The sequence below is a fragment of the Halichoeres trimaculatus genome, unplaced genomic scaffold (assembly GCF_033239565.1).
Source record: "Halichoeres trimaculatus isolate MK-OKI-2021-1 unplaced genomic scaffold, fHalTri1.1 fHalTri1_scaffold_17, whole genome shotgun sequence".
Classification (NCBI taxonomy): Eukaryota; Metazoa; Chordata; class Actinopteri; order Labriformes; family Labridae; genus Halichoeres; species Halichoeres trimaculatus.
In genome coordinates this window covers 23,573,021-23,588,623 of record NW_027437195.1, presented here as the reverse complement: position 1 = coordinate 23,588,623, position 15,603 = coordinate 23,573,021, and the positions used below count along the sequence as shown (strand labels likewise).

Sequence of the window (15,603 nt, the reverse complement as noted above, 5' to 3'; positions counted from 1 at the left end):
AACGAACGCTGAGTAAAATGGGAGTTCCTGTAAAGCCAACAATGACTCAACAGCTGTCTAATCATAGCTCTTCAAGGTGTGATTCTGGCAAACCTGGCAGACAAGATGTGACAGAGTTTATCCACTTACAGGAGGTGGGAGTGGGCAGGACTGCTTCACCTCACATTAAGAGGGGACATAGACTCTCTGACTCACTGACTGACTGCACAGACATGCTGGAAACCTGCATCACATGGAAAACATCCAAAAGTCAACATCATCTATACTAATCTATCCCTACTGTTGATTTTTAATTTAATGAAACCGCTTTTTCCTGCAGTTTGCTGTCACTTAAATGCAACACAACATGTCAAACAGCTGAACCAGAGCACTGTTTGGACATGTTAGAGAAACAGCTCATTACAGGCATGTTGTGCCTGGTGGGTATTTTTCTTCTACAGAGAGAAAATTGAATTTACGCTTTTATCAAATTCTTGCAGAAACATTGCTCAGTTACTGAGACACACCCTCATGCTGCTGTAAACGCAGCAGGTGTGTCAGCTGTGTGTACAGGACGTCAAAGAGAACAGAATTTAGCAGAATTAAAGGATCTGATCATCAGTTTTCACATTCAACGATAAAAGTAAATTTAAAAGGTAATGTTGATATTAACTGATAATTTCAAGCAATAATTTAAGCTTTAATTGACTGCTGGCTTTAAAGATGCTATGAGGAGGATCTGTTTTAATTGCACTCCCTCGCCACCTTGTGGCCCCGAGTCTTTGAACACCGTCGTAAATTACTTTTAGTGAGGTGTGTGTTTGTTTTAAAATTAAATGGAGATCAGATCAAAACAAATTTTCTTTGTTCAAGACATCTTTTTACTGGATACAATGCACAATAAGGGACTTATCAGTATAGTTACATAGTGCTAAGGTTTGAAATATGGCATCAAGCCGGCTATGTTAGCGACATCGGCAGCTCGGTTCTCTGACGTAAATGTAGGCTAACATGACAACAAGCAATCTCTGTGAGTTTGTAAGCAGTTTAGTAGCCGATTATATTTAGCACAGTTGGCAGCTCCGGTGCTCTAAGACATGTCTGTAACGTGTAACGTTAGTAAATCCTGGTTAGCTATGTCCTGCCAGTCATTTACAAAGCAGAGCTAACGTAACCTCACTCTTCATTTTATTGCTAGACTCTCAAGTTTGAACAGACTACTGCAGAATAACTGCTGACTGTGGGTTGAAATGGACATTCTCACTAACAGGCTAATTGGTCTTTAGCTCGGGCTGTATCACTCTCCCACTTAACTTTCTTCTGCTCTTCTGTCCTTTTTCTGTCTGACAGTTAGGCTCCTGTGTCCACCATCACTACAAAATTAATCACAGAAAGAATTTTTAGCAAAAAAAACACAGATCTCTGTGTTTTATCTCTTCTCTCTGCTAAACTTCCTCAGCTGGTGTGGTGTTGCCATAGAGACCTAGACGTGCCGTAAATCAATCCGATCCTGGTCAACCCGAATTGGAAGCTAAGAAGTAGCAATTTAAAATAACCTGTAACCAGCAACATTGGTGCTGATAATCTCGTTTTAAAGTGTGGATTATGATCAGGCATATATCTAGAAAGGAAACTTTTTCAGGATCACTTTCAAACTCCTCACAGCCCCTTCAAATCAAGGCATAATAATAAAATTCTGACGACCTCAAATAGCTGGATCATGCATCAAATACCAGAGCCAATCTTTTTCAATTCAAGTCTATGTTTGCATTAAAGTATGCGTATTATATCATGCACCAGAGGTATGCCTGGCCTCATTTAGCTCAAAGGAAGAAGGAGGGAGCTTCCACACCTACATGAAGGGTGCTCAGGTGAAAAATTTTCAACATCTGCACACCCAAATATCTGCTCCATATCTGTTATAAAAGGGATTTTATGTACCATAAGAGTCTAAACGCAGGCAAGAGGATCAGTGAATGACCATGACCGAGCATCCTCACTCTGTCCTGTTTACTCAGGTGTAAGAGCAGCAGCTCCACAAACAGACCTCAAAGTGTAGGAAATGGTATTTGAAGAACTTGAACTATTAAAAACCCAAACACAACCACATCTTAAGTCTTTAAAGCCAAAAAGGGGCAAACAGAAAAATGTTCACTCCCATTGGATCCTCCTCAGCAGCCAACACCCAGCGAAGAGAGGTCTTTTAAAGTGAACGGGCCCCTCCCTGAAGTCTGTTCACAAGTCTGGATGTAAAACAAGCCCGCGTCAGCGTGACTTCAAGGCATTCTTCCACTATCAAGATTCAGTCTGTGCCCGTGAACCTCACAATTATTCACAATTCACACAATTAAAAAAGAGAAGTGGTGTGTGTGTTGGTGCGTGTGTGTTCAGCTGAGTTTGACCAGGAGAGGCTGAGGTTTTACAGGAATGTTAATGTGTTTAGATGTATTAAAAACAGATGAATAGAGGCAGGTGAGTCTTACCTGTGGGTGATACAGCGCCTGGTTCTCATGGTCACTCCGCTGCCACAGCTGCGGCTGCATTCTCCATAAGGCCCCCACGTATCCCAGTGATCCACACTGGGCACCTGGACATAAAATAGTAGCTTACTATGCATCACTATATGAAAAAAACAAGTTTGTTTTGTTTTGCATTCAGATAAAATCACAAGAAGTTCATTTTTTGATATTCAGAAGAGCAAATCGCAAAACTCATAACCCTAATATCTTCTAAACTACGCAGTATTAAGAAAGTTCACCCCTGTAGAGTGTGTGCTGTTAGAGAAATTAGCAACTCAGACCCAAGTCATTTTAGTACCAGGCTGTAACTATGTGTACTTTTGCAATAAAAATACGCTTTTTTAAATGGGTGTGTATGTGGTTCCTGGTGCTTCTAGGGCCAGCCTCATGTGGTCACTCAAAGAACTGCAGTTTTTTTAAAATAAATTCTGCAGTTAATTTCTTAAGCCAGAGGTTGCCACTGAATAACTTGAGACAGAATAACATTACTAAAAAAAAAAAGTGTGTTCCCTCTCAGAGTGATCTGTGGGAGGATTACCATGAATGCTGGAGCCAGCAGCAGCTGGAAGACGAGCAGAGGCAGGAGCGTCTTCATTGTTCCCTGAAAAAGGAGACACAGCCACAGTTAGTCACTGTGACGAATACAAGCTGTTATGGATTGAGCAACTTTTCAGGAAACAAAACAGAGTAACAAGAGTTGAAGCTGAAACTGATCCAAAAACAGATCCTGGTAGAATATTTCCGAGAATATAAATCAGTGGTAATGATTTCCCTGTAAATCTTCCTGCAGGTTGTCAAACTAAGTACACACAGTGAGTAATGCAGCAGCTTGCTCTGTGGTTTGGTTTACAGCCACCAACCGCAGCAGATGATCACCAGCTGGATCTACATGTGTGGCTCCAGTTAGTGACACTTTAAAAAGCATGTCATTAAAAGATGTTTGTCTCAGAGAGGAAGATATACTTTCACTGATGATAATTCAGTCAGTTGTAAATCAATGAATTAGATATTACAGCAATAAGTAGCACAAGTACAGATTTGAAAAAAACAGAAATGTAGTATAACGATACAACATGTTGGGTATCATAAGAACAAAACTAAAAGATGTCATCTTACCTGCATCATATCATATTGTATCATACTGTATTGTATTGTTTTGTATCAAATTGTACTCCATGGTATTGTATGGATCATGTTAAAACAAATTATATAATAGCGTTTTGCATCATACCTAACTGCATTGTATCTTTTGTACCATGTTGTTTCATTGTGTACTGTATTGTATCATATTATATCCTACCATATATTGTGTCATTACATAGCATTTTATAATGAAATGTGTTGTAACGTAACTTATCGTAAAGTATCTTATCTTATTGTATAGTAACATATAGTATCGTATTGTGTCATATAATATTATTTCATATCAAACTATACCATAACATAGCACAATATATCGCACTGTGTTGTTTTGTATTGTACCGTACCATACCGAGTTATACCGTACCATACCTTATGTTTTCATATCTGAATGTATCATATCATTACATAACGTATCCCATCTCCTTGTTTGGTATTATACAGTGTTGCACTGTACGATATAATATTACGCAGCATCATAATGTACCGTATCAAATCACACTGCACTGTACTTCATTGTTTTGTACCGTACCATACTGTAACTGCACTATACCACATTATGACATATCATACAGTTTTGCATCCTATCGCTTCGTATCATACCATACTTTTCTGTGTGATATCTTATCGTATTTATCATATCGTACTGTATCGTATCACATACCGTATCCTGCCACACGGTACCGTACTGTACCGTGTTAAATCATATCATATCCAATGAACTGTAGTACTGTATGAAATTGTATGATATTGTATGGTATCATATTGTACCATATCAAATCAAATTGTGTCAAATCGTACAGCACTGCAGGCTTTCATATGCATCATATCACTAATTCTGCATCTTACCCTACAGTATGGTTTCGTAGTACGTATCATTTAAATTGTATCATATTATATTTCATGGTATGGTATCAATTTTTCTGACAAGTTTAATATTATTTTAATACTAATAACGCTATTTCACTGAACTTTAGGCTCTGTTTTGTGAAACTCCTTGAATAAATCTTATTTTGCAGGATCTGTGTTTTCATTAGGTTATAAGAGTTACAAATTATGATATACGCCTGCCTACTTAAACGTTCATAATAATAAAGTGAACATCAAAAAGCAGAAAAAGACTGAAGTCATCATGAAGCCAACACCAAGTTAGGGACCTTTTCACTATTTTCTGACTTTTTTTGATGAGATTATTTGGAGAAAAATTACACTCTATTACTGGTGATTGAAAAGCTTGTTCCAATGACATATCCTATAAGAAGTTGTATACATCTGTATCTACTGTTTAAGCTGCATTTCTATAAGAAAGACATTGTCACCAAACTTCATCATTCCCCTCTGCTACCTCCTCATGTAATTGCTAAACTGAGCTAAAAAGTGTCTCCTTTGTTGCATGTGCACTGGCTGTTTGTTTGTTTTTTTTCCTGGACAAATGGGGGGTCTCTTTCTCCCCTGAGAGAAGGAGAGAAACAGAGAGAAGAGAAAAAGAGAGGTCGCTGGAGCTACCAAAGCCCCTCTGACCCCGTGTCTGCCGTGACGCCTGAATGCCCCAGCAATGAGGAGAGTTACCCTGCAGACATGAACGGGGAGAACAGGCAACAAGTCAGAGGGTTGGTTATGTCAGAGAGGAGAGAAGAGGAGACAGACAGTCAGTATTTCTGACCTGTCTCACACTCAGAGCAGACATGCTCTCACTCAACTTAAGCCCCAAATTGAGCAACTTGATGATTTCATCTTCTCTGCTTGGGGATAATCTCAGGATTCACTGCTGTCTTGACCAATAGCTGTCTGTTTACATCTCAATAAGTGCACAGATAAAAGCAGTATCCACCCCCCAGTTGTTTCAAACTTTGATAAACTATCAATGTCTGTTTATGTAAAACGACTCCTTTCACATAAACATTCTCAAGTTTCTTTTGTCTTTATGAAAATAAACTGACTTGTGGATGACTAAAGGTGTCAAGGAAATACCGATCAAAAACTTTCACAACTTCCTGTCTTTCCATAGAGCGAACAGGTGATTGATTAATCAATAAAACACACAATATAACAATGCACAACTTTTTATGTCACTTCTGTCATTTTCAATACTAACCAGTGTTTTCCTGAAATAAACCAGAACATACTTAACATACTTTGGGATATGTTAAAGCCTAAGCAATAAAACCCAACCAGTTCCTCCTGGGGGGATTTGAACCAGCCAGTGTTTGACATTACTTCCAGTTGTATAACTGACATTTCCCCTCAGTTAGATTGATATTCTTGCTTATCTTGAGCATAATTGAGCAATGAGCCATTAAAAGCATTCCTGCATCACTCACTTTGTATTGTACCAGCTCATAAAGCCTTCAGCCTCAGGCTGTACAAGCTTTTATTCGTCCAAATTAACTATTATTCATCAGTCAGCTGGGGCATGCACTGTCTTGTGCCTTGTTTAGTGTGTGAGGAAGGTGTCTGCACCAGGCACCTGGTCAGTCTACAAATTTATCAATAAGCTAAAAGAAAACTGGAAATATAGATCTTTACTCACTCAGTTTTCTTAAGTTTCCTCCCCTGAAGTGCCTCTGTGTGCTGCAGTGTTTTTATCATCACTTAATCAGGCTCACACGTTTGTCTTTAAGTCTCTCTAAGTATTTGAACTACATAATCTTTTCATTATCCATAATTATTCCAGTAAGCTACTGGCATGAAAAGCAGGTTAGTTTTAAACTCATTTTGAATCCCTTTCTTTACACCCAAACTTTTTAAGACAACAAGAAATGTCAACATTGAGATATGAGTCGGGAAATCTCTTTTCTTAATATTTTCGTCGTTACCACACTGGAGTATAAAGGAGAAAATCTGTCGCCTGTAGAGAAAATAAATATGAAAGTGTTGTTTTCTGGGGTAAAAAAGAGGCTACTCACCCCGTGGAGTGGTTTCAGTTGCGGGTTGTCGGAGTCCTAACCCACCGGTGGATCCTCGCGGAGGGACCGTGCAGGACTGACAGCTGCTTCCTCACCGGAGCTCTGACTCAAAGATGCGTCTGAATGCGCAGAGTCCTGGATATATGAGGGGAGCTATCTGACTGGAAACCTTTGTCTCCCTCTCCCCCTCTCTCTGTGTGTGTCAGGAAACCAACAGGACGAAGGAGGTGAAGAGGAGAAAGTCCCGTTGGTTAAACCTCCTCCGCTGCGTCATCAGCGCGCTTTTTAACCAGCAGCTCGTGCAGGACAATTACAGCCCCTCTCAGAGAGACCGCGATCTTTAGACACGGTCTGTAATCCAAACTGTAGAAATAACATTTCATCAACGTGTCCGTTTGTTGTGAGGCCCCCATAAAGCATGTTCTCAATGAAGGTTTGTCAAACACTGTATTCCCACTTCGCCACAACCAAGGCGTCATTATTATGCCCTGAACATGAGAGCTAATACCAGGTTTTCACCCAGACATGGCAGAGCTGTTATTTATAGATGGAAATTGGTTCCAAATGTTCAAGTTAGATGTAAAAGGCTTTCTATGAACTGTGTGGTGTTTAAGGGTGTAATACAAATACATAGGCCTAATCCCTCCTGTTAGGTTGGCATCAGCTTCACTACATTGAGGTGTGTAGCTAGCTAGCTAGCTAGCTAGCAATTTGAGCAAACAAACCTATATTTTTTTTAATCCAGCTTTAAATTATGAGAAATGTCTTTTTAGACCTGGGCTGCGTTATAGTTACTACATTTTTTTTTATTTTACTTTCATTTTAAACCATTTTATTTTATTTTATTAATCTACTGATTTTATACTTTTGTAGTAGGCTATGCATTACATCCAGTCGTACTGATTTATATAGGCTAGCACTGATTGTATTTCTACTTTAAAGTATGTTAAATGACTTCTTTCACATACAGCTGTAATCCACTGTCTCTTTCCTTTTAATAAAGCACTCTGGACTGCATGTGTTCATGTATGAAAGGTGTTATTTAAAAGAAAGAAAGAGTGTAGTTTGCTGGTGTTACAGCACGAATACAAGGAAAGTTTTTTTGTTTTTTTTTGCCACTGTAGCCTGGTATGAAAAATGACTGCAATGTCAAATCTTCATCTTGGGAACTGTGAACTAAATACTCTTAATATTCATTTCTTTGTTGTCATTTAAAATTTGCTAAGGTGGCTGGCTGGTGAAGACCTCCACAGCCAGCAAAGAAGTGACTTAGTTTCTCTAGGTAATTGCTCATGGAGAAAAATAATAAGAAGTATATGGTAGGAATATTACACAATGAAATTAAGGAGTTTATTTTTTTCTGTCAAAATGTCTCCCAAGAAGAGAATACATATTCCCAAATTGATAATTAAGATATGTATGTATTATTCTATTGTATTCCACACTCAACAGTTCATTCAAATCCTTACTTATCAAATAATTATGAATGACTGTTCTGAGAAATCTAAATGACTATAAAAATGGAAGTAAATATCTGATTTCATTCAGAAACATGTTTATCTTACAGAGTAAGGAAAAAATAACTTAGTTGTTTAATTGGAAGAACAATCTGGCTTCATTTTGAAACTTTTTTGCATGTATATCCAGGTTGGCTGTGGAGATGCACACTGTGGAGTTCTGCGGCTTGACTCTCTCTTAAGCAAATAAGCTCCCGTCACATTTTCCTGAGAAAAAAACAAAATGTGATGTCCAAGTTCAACTACCTGGCCAACAGTCAAAATAATCCATTTTCCCCTTGTAACTTGATTTTTATCTCATGATCTTATTGAAAGGCACAGGGAAAAATGTTTTTTTTTTGTCTCAATCTGCAGTCACACATTTGATAAAATTATATCATGAAGCACTGATAATGCATCAAATAAGAGAATACTTCATTATTCTATGTTTAGTGTCTTCATGAGCAAATTGCTATTTTTGCTCCCACAAAAAGTCATACAAAGACAAAATTTCATAACATCCCACTTCATGTTTGATGAAATTATAGCTTGTCGTGAGTTTTTGGCAGCTTCAAGAGTACCCTGAGTTTAGGGTCGAAGCACCCGGGTAACCAGCAAGGCCCTCCAGACTCTCTTCTTGGACTTTCTTGAATGTATTGAGTTGCTTTTGATGCTATGGTGGACTTTTGTACTAATGTGAGCAAAACAAAATTAACATCTTATTGATTACCAAGAGATCCTGTGTTTTAATTTTGAAAAATAAGTTCTTGTTAAACTTCAGTAGACAGACGCCTTACACCAGTCTGTGACACGTAGCATGAAATAGTGTTATACTTAACTACAGCCTGACTTCTTGTCCAAGATTTAAAACCAATAAAATTCACAATTAACAGTAGAAGACTAAAACATATCCAAAGATAGCTTCTTAAAGAAATGAAATTAAATCAAAAACACTCAATTAGTAGCTAGATGTGGAAAAGGTTTGGTGGTTTTTGTATAAAACAAATGGAGCACAGTTTGAAGAATCTAAACTGAATGTTTGTGTTGAAAAAGCAAAAACAAAAATGTAAATCAACTTTAAGTTAATCTCTCATTTGGTGTTCACAGTCATTCAAAGACTGAAAGCACAAAACCAAACACACAAAAGAATCTGACATCTAGAAAATGAACCTGACCTCGAACATGTTAAAAATGCATGGAAACAACATGTACACATGATTATTTTGGGTTTTAAAGGCCAAACCACCTTCACCACTACTAAAGCTATGTTTAAACATCTGCCTATGTTTTCCAGAAAGATCTTTACCTCCAGTTCTTCCCCTCTTCTCTCTTCACTTCAGGGGGTGAGGTTTCTACAAACATCCTAACTGGCATTTAAAATCCAACACCCCAAAACTACAGAGCTATGCTGCTGTGGGCTGGTGTAAAAATACATTTTGGGTGTAATGCGTATTTGTCATTCAGAACAGGTTTATGAAACCATCAGAGACACATTTTTTCCTCACATATGTCAACTACTTTGAGGCCACTAAAACCAATCAAGCCACATGTTTGTTTGTCTGGTTACACTGAGGGATCAGTTTCCATGTTGAGGGCAGACAGAGTGACTGAAAGGCTGGATAATATGTATATGAACACTGCATGTAACTGGAAAACCAAAAGGAAAGGTCAAACCAAATCTACTTTGCTTCCACTGAAGTTCAATGGACCATCAAAAAGTAAGTGAATTATCTGCAGACAAATCTTTACCTCCTCTTGGATGAGAGTCAACTTCTTTAGACAGCAAATTATGTCAGTACTGTTTCCTAAACAGTTTTTCAAAGATATTCTAAGGGTTTAGCATGTGCATTTACAAGATATCTTTTATAGCTGAGTCATAATTACCTCCGCCAAGGAGGGTGTGTTTTCAGGAGAGTTTGTCAGTCTGTGAATAACATAACTCAAAAAGTAACAAACCTATCTTGATGAAATTTTCAGGAAATATTCACAATTGGATAAAGGAGAAGTGATTAAATTTTGGAGGTGATATGGATCACTGTCTGGATCCAGGATTCTTTTAAAGGATTCTTTATCATTGTGATATATAGGGCTGTTTTCACCATACGTGTATGTAACTACACGATAAATGGTCAGATTGCTTTGCAAAACAATACAAGACAAGGTCACCATAATTTCTGACAGATGTAAAAGTACGATCCAGATCCTGGCAAACGAAATATGTACTGGGTCATCATAATTTTCAACACTGTCAGGTAACAAATTATGGTACAAACCTGCAACTAACACCAAATTGTAGCAGACAGTCTGCCGAAAGGGAGTATAACATTAAAGTAGGACTTAAGTGTTGCGTAACAATCGCAATGTGCTTGGCGGAGGTCTGCGCTCTCTGTGTGCTTCTCTAGTTCATAAATGTGATATCAGTGTGCACATTATCCTAAAGTAAGCTAACGAGCTGCTAGCATTTAATACCAGATTACAAAATAATGCCATGAAATGCCTCTAGTTTCTACTTTCTCTTTCCAAACACATGATTTCCGTACTCAGAACTCAACGGAGGATTTAAAGGTGAAACTTGGTAATACTTTATTGTGGTACACAGAGGTTACAGTTTTCTTCTTTGTCCTGTCCTTCAATATTCCGTGCCGAGGGAGGCATGATGAAGTCTTACGTCCCCCCAAGGTTGAAGGCAGAGAAGGATAATGGGGTATTTTTAGCACCTTCACTCCAGTAAAACCAAACATAGGTGACCACCCACTTCTCCTGTCCACTTAACAGATAAAAATAACACCAGTGGCTGTCATTAAATAAGATCTCAACTGGGGCAGTGCTGCCTTGCTTCCAGACATGTTCTTGTTTTAATTATAGAAACCTAATGAGCACAATGCCTTATGTACATTTTTTAGGCCCACCTACTTTCAAAAAAACCCTGTTCAGTGTAAATTCTCCACATCCACATTTCTTTGAGAGCTCCAGTTTTGATTCCTGGTAATTAAGTCTAGACGTGGCTTTAAAAGGAGCCCTGAACCACAGGATTTAAGTTAACATTCAAATTACTAAGCTTTACATCCACCTCCTCCTAAAACCTAAAATGTACATTGCAAGACAGAAAAAACAGCTTCTATACATTGAGGAAAATAGCAGCACCCAGTTTAGCTTCCCTGCCCACCCAGTATTTTGTCATCTTCTGCAACATGCTGTTCTTTTTCCAGCTGCCTTGTCCAGTTTGTTTTCCTCCAGGACTCGGTACACCCAGGTCACATCCATCCACCTACACGCGTGTTCCCATCCTCCTCGCGGGACCTTCAGAGCTGCCGGCTGAGCTTCTGCGCCTGCCTCTCCTTGGCGTTGAAAGCATATTTTGTTTCCTGTAGCTGTTCTATAATCTCTTTGGCCTCCTTCATCTCAATGGCAAGTTGGTTGTACTTCTCCACCAGCTCCTGGTTCTCCCTCCGGAGCTCCACGACCAGCTGGCTCAGCTCCTCGCTCTGCTTCCCGCAGTGCAGTTTGAGCTGTTCCATCTCCGACAGCGTCTCCTCCATGTGCTTCACCAGGCTCTCCAGCTTGTCTTTAGACATCTCTGAAGTGTTTTTACTCCCTTTTTGCAGAGATCCTGTTCAAACTCAGTCTTCTTCTCTCTGTGTTGTTAAGGATCAGCACTTGTTGTCTGCCTGGAGCGATTAATTGAAGTGTTACAGGTCTCCAGTGCTGCAGATATCCCGCCCTGTGCTGTAATCTCCTTAGCTGAGCTATCCTGGGAAACCTCCAACGCACACAGGTGTGACACACAACCACAGCGTCTCCTGCTTAAGTCCCCTCCACGCAGAGGATGAAATGGACGGATTACTGCTCACAGTTTCATCACCTTGACAGTGAAAGAACTTAAAGGCCTGCAAACAGTTGTGACCTCGAGGAGAGAAACAAAACAAAAACAAAAGATTGAAAATTCCCCCTTTCTTCATCATTTGGAAATCTTGCAGAAGGGTTTAATCTTTTCTTGGAAAGCCACCCAAACAGCTTTAAGTGGATGGTGTAACCTAATCTGAACAGAACAAGTGTCTGGAATAGATGCAAGGGAAGCCTCATGGAATTAACTCTGGTTGTTCAGCAGCACAGCTACACGGTTCACATGCCAGAATGAGGCCTCACAGAGGGCTCATTGGGTAAGTCACAGTATGAGGCTAAACATTCTGGGTGAACTGCCATACCGTGCCACTGTCCCAGCCAGCCAGGCCAAACGGTCCCCATGGTGACAGCTAATGCTTCCAGCAGCCTAGACGACATGCCAACTGAGCCCATCGGCCAGTTGGCAGCGGGGGATGGCGAGCGCGAGATGCCAGCGCATCAGCACGCCGAGGAATTTCCACAATGTTCCCACCGTCTGCAGAAATGCTTTGCGTCAGAGGGTTTGTTCGCTGATAATCAGTGTCAGCAATGCAAGAGAGACAACAGTATTTTGTAGAAGCAGCTCCAATGGTGTTGCCCCCGACCTTTGACCTCTGCATAACATGAAGAGAAATCTGTGCAGACATACACAGAAGATCTCCTGTCATATAAAAAGAAAGTACAATATGTTCTTTTTTTAGCATGTTTGGCTTCTTTGCAGATAGAGATGTCTTAAAATATTTCACTAATCATGCATTACAATTTAAAACAGATTAAACTACCAAACTGTTTGTACAGCGTTAAAAATAAGCCTAATCTGTGACATAATAATGCTGATTAGTGCTGATCGCATTGTGTCATTTGACACATTCCATAATCCTGCTACAAAGTCTAGACCACATAATGGCAACATTACGTGGTTTTAATCCCATCAGTTAGATCCCATTTGTACACGTCAACGATAACCTCTGTGTCAATGCCAAAAGTTACTCACAGAGTTTTACGATCAGTGTCGCCAGAACAAACCTTCTTATGTGCCCTCTTAGGTAGGATGAAGGATTAGAGGCACATTAAGTCAACATCCCAGATATCAGGATTATAAACTTGTGAATTTATAAAAATAAAGTCAGAATTTAAGTCTTTGGTCTGGCTTAGACTGTCTATTAAAACAGGACAGTGAAGGCAAAAAAGTTTAGAGCTCCCCCTTCTGACTGACAAAGTCATAAACCACGCCTCCCCTTTGTCAACAGATGGATTAACAGTTGAGCTCATACCATGCTTATTTATGCTCAAATTTCTCAGAGAATTTCAGGTTGAATGAATAATTTGATGCAGCGCAGATGGCCCAGAGGTTTTGGTAGCACTCCATGAGGTTCGCCCTCACGCAGGTGACCCAGGTTCAAATCCAGTCTGTGGCCTCTTTCCCGCATGGCACTCCCCACTCTCACCCTGTTTCATGCACTATCCATTGTCCTCTATCCTATCAAATTAAAGGCGTAAAAACCCAAAAGTTAACTACTTATTTGTTTTTAAAAAAGATGATTGTGGACAAATGAGGCTTCTGCAGCATTTTGTGTTGGTTTAACAGAGAGAAGAGCAGTGAAAGAAAACATAACACAAGAAACTATCTATGGCCACAATCTTATTCTTCTGTCAAATCAGCATTTATCAAAGTAAGTATCAGGATTTTAAAAGGATAGTAAAATATAAATGGAGTACTAAATTAATTGTAGTATATATACTCCCTGTAATTTTAAAACTTGATTTTTTTATTATTATCTTATTTTGCCTCCTTTAATGGAGCTGTAATCCTGTCCTTTTCAGGAAACACTGCTAATAGCTTAGTTGTTACGCAGGTGATACCCAGGTATACTTTACAATAAGGCTGGTTTAAACAATTCAGGTAACTGAACTTAGAGAATAACTTTGGGGTGGAAAGGTGTTCACACACTTGCAACTTTTAAGACTAAAAAAAAGAAGCCATCAGCTTGCCCTAAGAGTAACATTATTGAAGACAGTGTTTCTGAAATTGTGGTTCGCGGACCACGTAAAATAAAGAAAACTAACAAAAAACAAAACAAAAAAACAAGTTTGCCTTGACACATAAAAGTTCCCTTAAACCCATCCATTCTGTCTCTTGCCACCAGAAAAAAAGCAGCCAAGCTAAAGTTACTACATTTATGATGCTAACATGTATGATGCTAGTTTATAACACATCAGTTTGCTGTCTGGTCTGTTGTTTTGGGGCTATCTAACCAGGTGGCCCATGAGTTGCGTTTTGTTTTTTGTTTTTGGGTGGGGAGTAAGTGGTTCCTGGTCTGAAACGATTTGAGAAACACTGTAAGGAATCTGTCGAATATGATTTTATTAACAGGGACCCAACCTGAAGGAAAGATAAGAATTTTGATCTCATCTTAACCCACCATGAGTACAGCACTTCGCAGTATTTGGCAAGTTAAAGTGGCAAGGAAAAACTTCCCTGGATAAAAACTGATAAAATAAATTGGAATGCTATGGCACATGAATAGAGAATACTCTCTCTGGGGAAACTGAAACTGAGCTCCATTTTCTCCTCACCTGTCCCCTGTACCAAACTGTGACAGAGGCTTTCCTACAGCAGGTTACAGCAGCAGACTCTAACTGTCAGAGAAAAACCCGCTGAACGTCTGTAACTCCGATTAAGAGAAGATCCACAATTTACAGATTTAGCAACACAATATGTCCCAAAGGGCCATGCCATTAGAGAAAACATGAATGTTGACCACAACTCTCAGATTTCACATGCATGACCCATTACTACTGTAATGTAGTACTGTTAAAGGAAGAGCAGACTCTTCCTTTAACAATACTACATTTGTTACTACAATAATAGATTAATTTTCGTGACTTATTAGTAAACAAAACTACTAACTGGGCTCCTCCTCCTTTGTTCAGTGCAGACTCCGAATACATGAACACATTCACAGTAGCTTAGCAACCAACTGTAGAATCGCGTTTCTACGTGGGAGAGACTCGAGAGCCTACTTGAAATGTTAGCACAAGCTAATCAGGGCTATTTGACTCATACCTGGTCAGCAGAAAGCCAACTCACGTCACTCTTCGTCCCATGCTGCTCTACAAGTGGCCAAAAGTGAGTGAAAGTCGAGCCAAGCTTCATCCTTGTTCAGTACAAAAAATTGTATCAGTTTGGCGTTTCTCTTTGGTTGAGTTTTCCTTTCTCCGTAGCTGCTCGGGTTAGCTTCTTCTACTCGCTAACCAACACGCAAAGTCACCTGCGCACTAGGCGCGCTGTGATTGGCTGATGAAACCACGCTTACTCTGCCCAGAGAGGGGAAAACAAAACATCAACACACAGGCTTAGGACATTGACATGCATGAATAGAGGCCCATAGGACAGTGGTTTTTCAAAGTGGGGGCTACATCCAATTTTTTTTTTAATTTCATTTTTTATTTTTATAGCTTCTTTTTTCTGAACATACAGCACGTAAAGTGCCATAATCTTTGGTCTGTGTCGGCCTGGCAGTTTGTGCCTCTTACAAAGCTATCTAAAAAACTGAACTGAACTTTGAGGCTCATCCTCTGTCTAACTACTGGCTACATGTAAGAAAAGAGTACCCCACCTAGGCTGACAGAGCAAATGCTGTTTGGGGGAACTTGGCATAATAAAGTTTGGGAACCCCT

At 39.4% G+C, this 15,603-nt stretch overlaps 1 protein-coding gene across 1 annotated transcript in view; it reads right to left on the bottom strand.

The window, feature by feature from the left end:
* The window catches only part of paplna (papilin a, proteoglycan-like sulfated glycoprotein), a 29,326-nt gene extending 22,330 nt beyond the window's left edge, over positions 1–6,996 (bottom strand). Inside the window, exons 1-3 of the mRNA XM_074691723.1 lie at positions 6,545–6,996; positions 3,037–3,099; positions 2,463–2,566 (exon numbers count right to left, since the gene is read on the bottom strand). Of these exons, the coding sequence (XP_074547824.1) occupies positions 2,463–2,566; positions 3,037–3,093 (161 nt within the window). The 5' untranslated portion in view covers positions 3,094–3,099; positions 6,545–6,996. The remainder of the gene's footprint in view (positions 1–2,462; positions 2,567–3,036; positions 3,100–6,544) is intronic.
* Between the last annotated feature and the right edge of the window lie 8,607 nt (positions 6,997–15,603).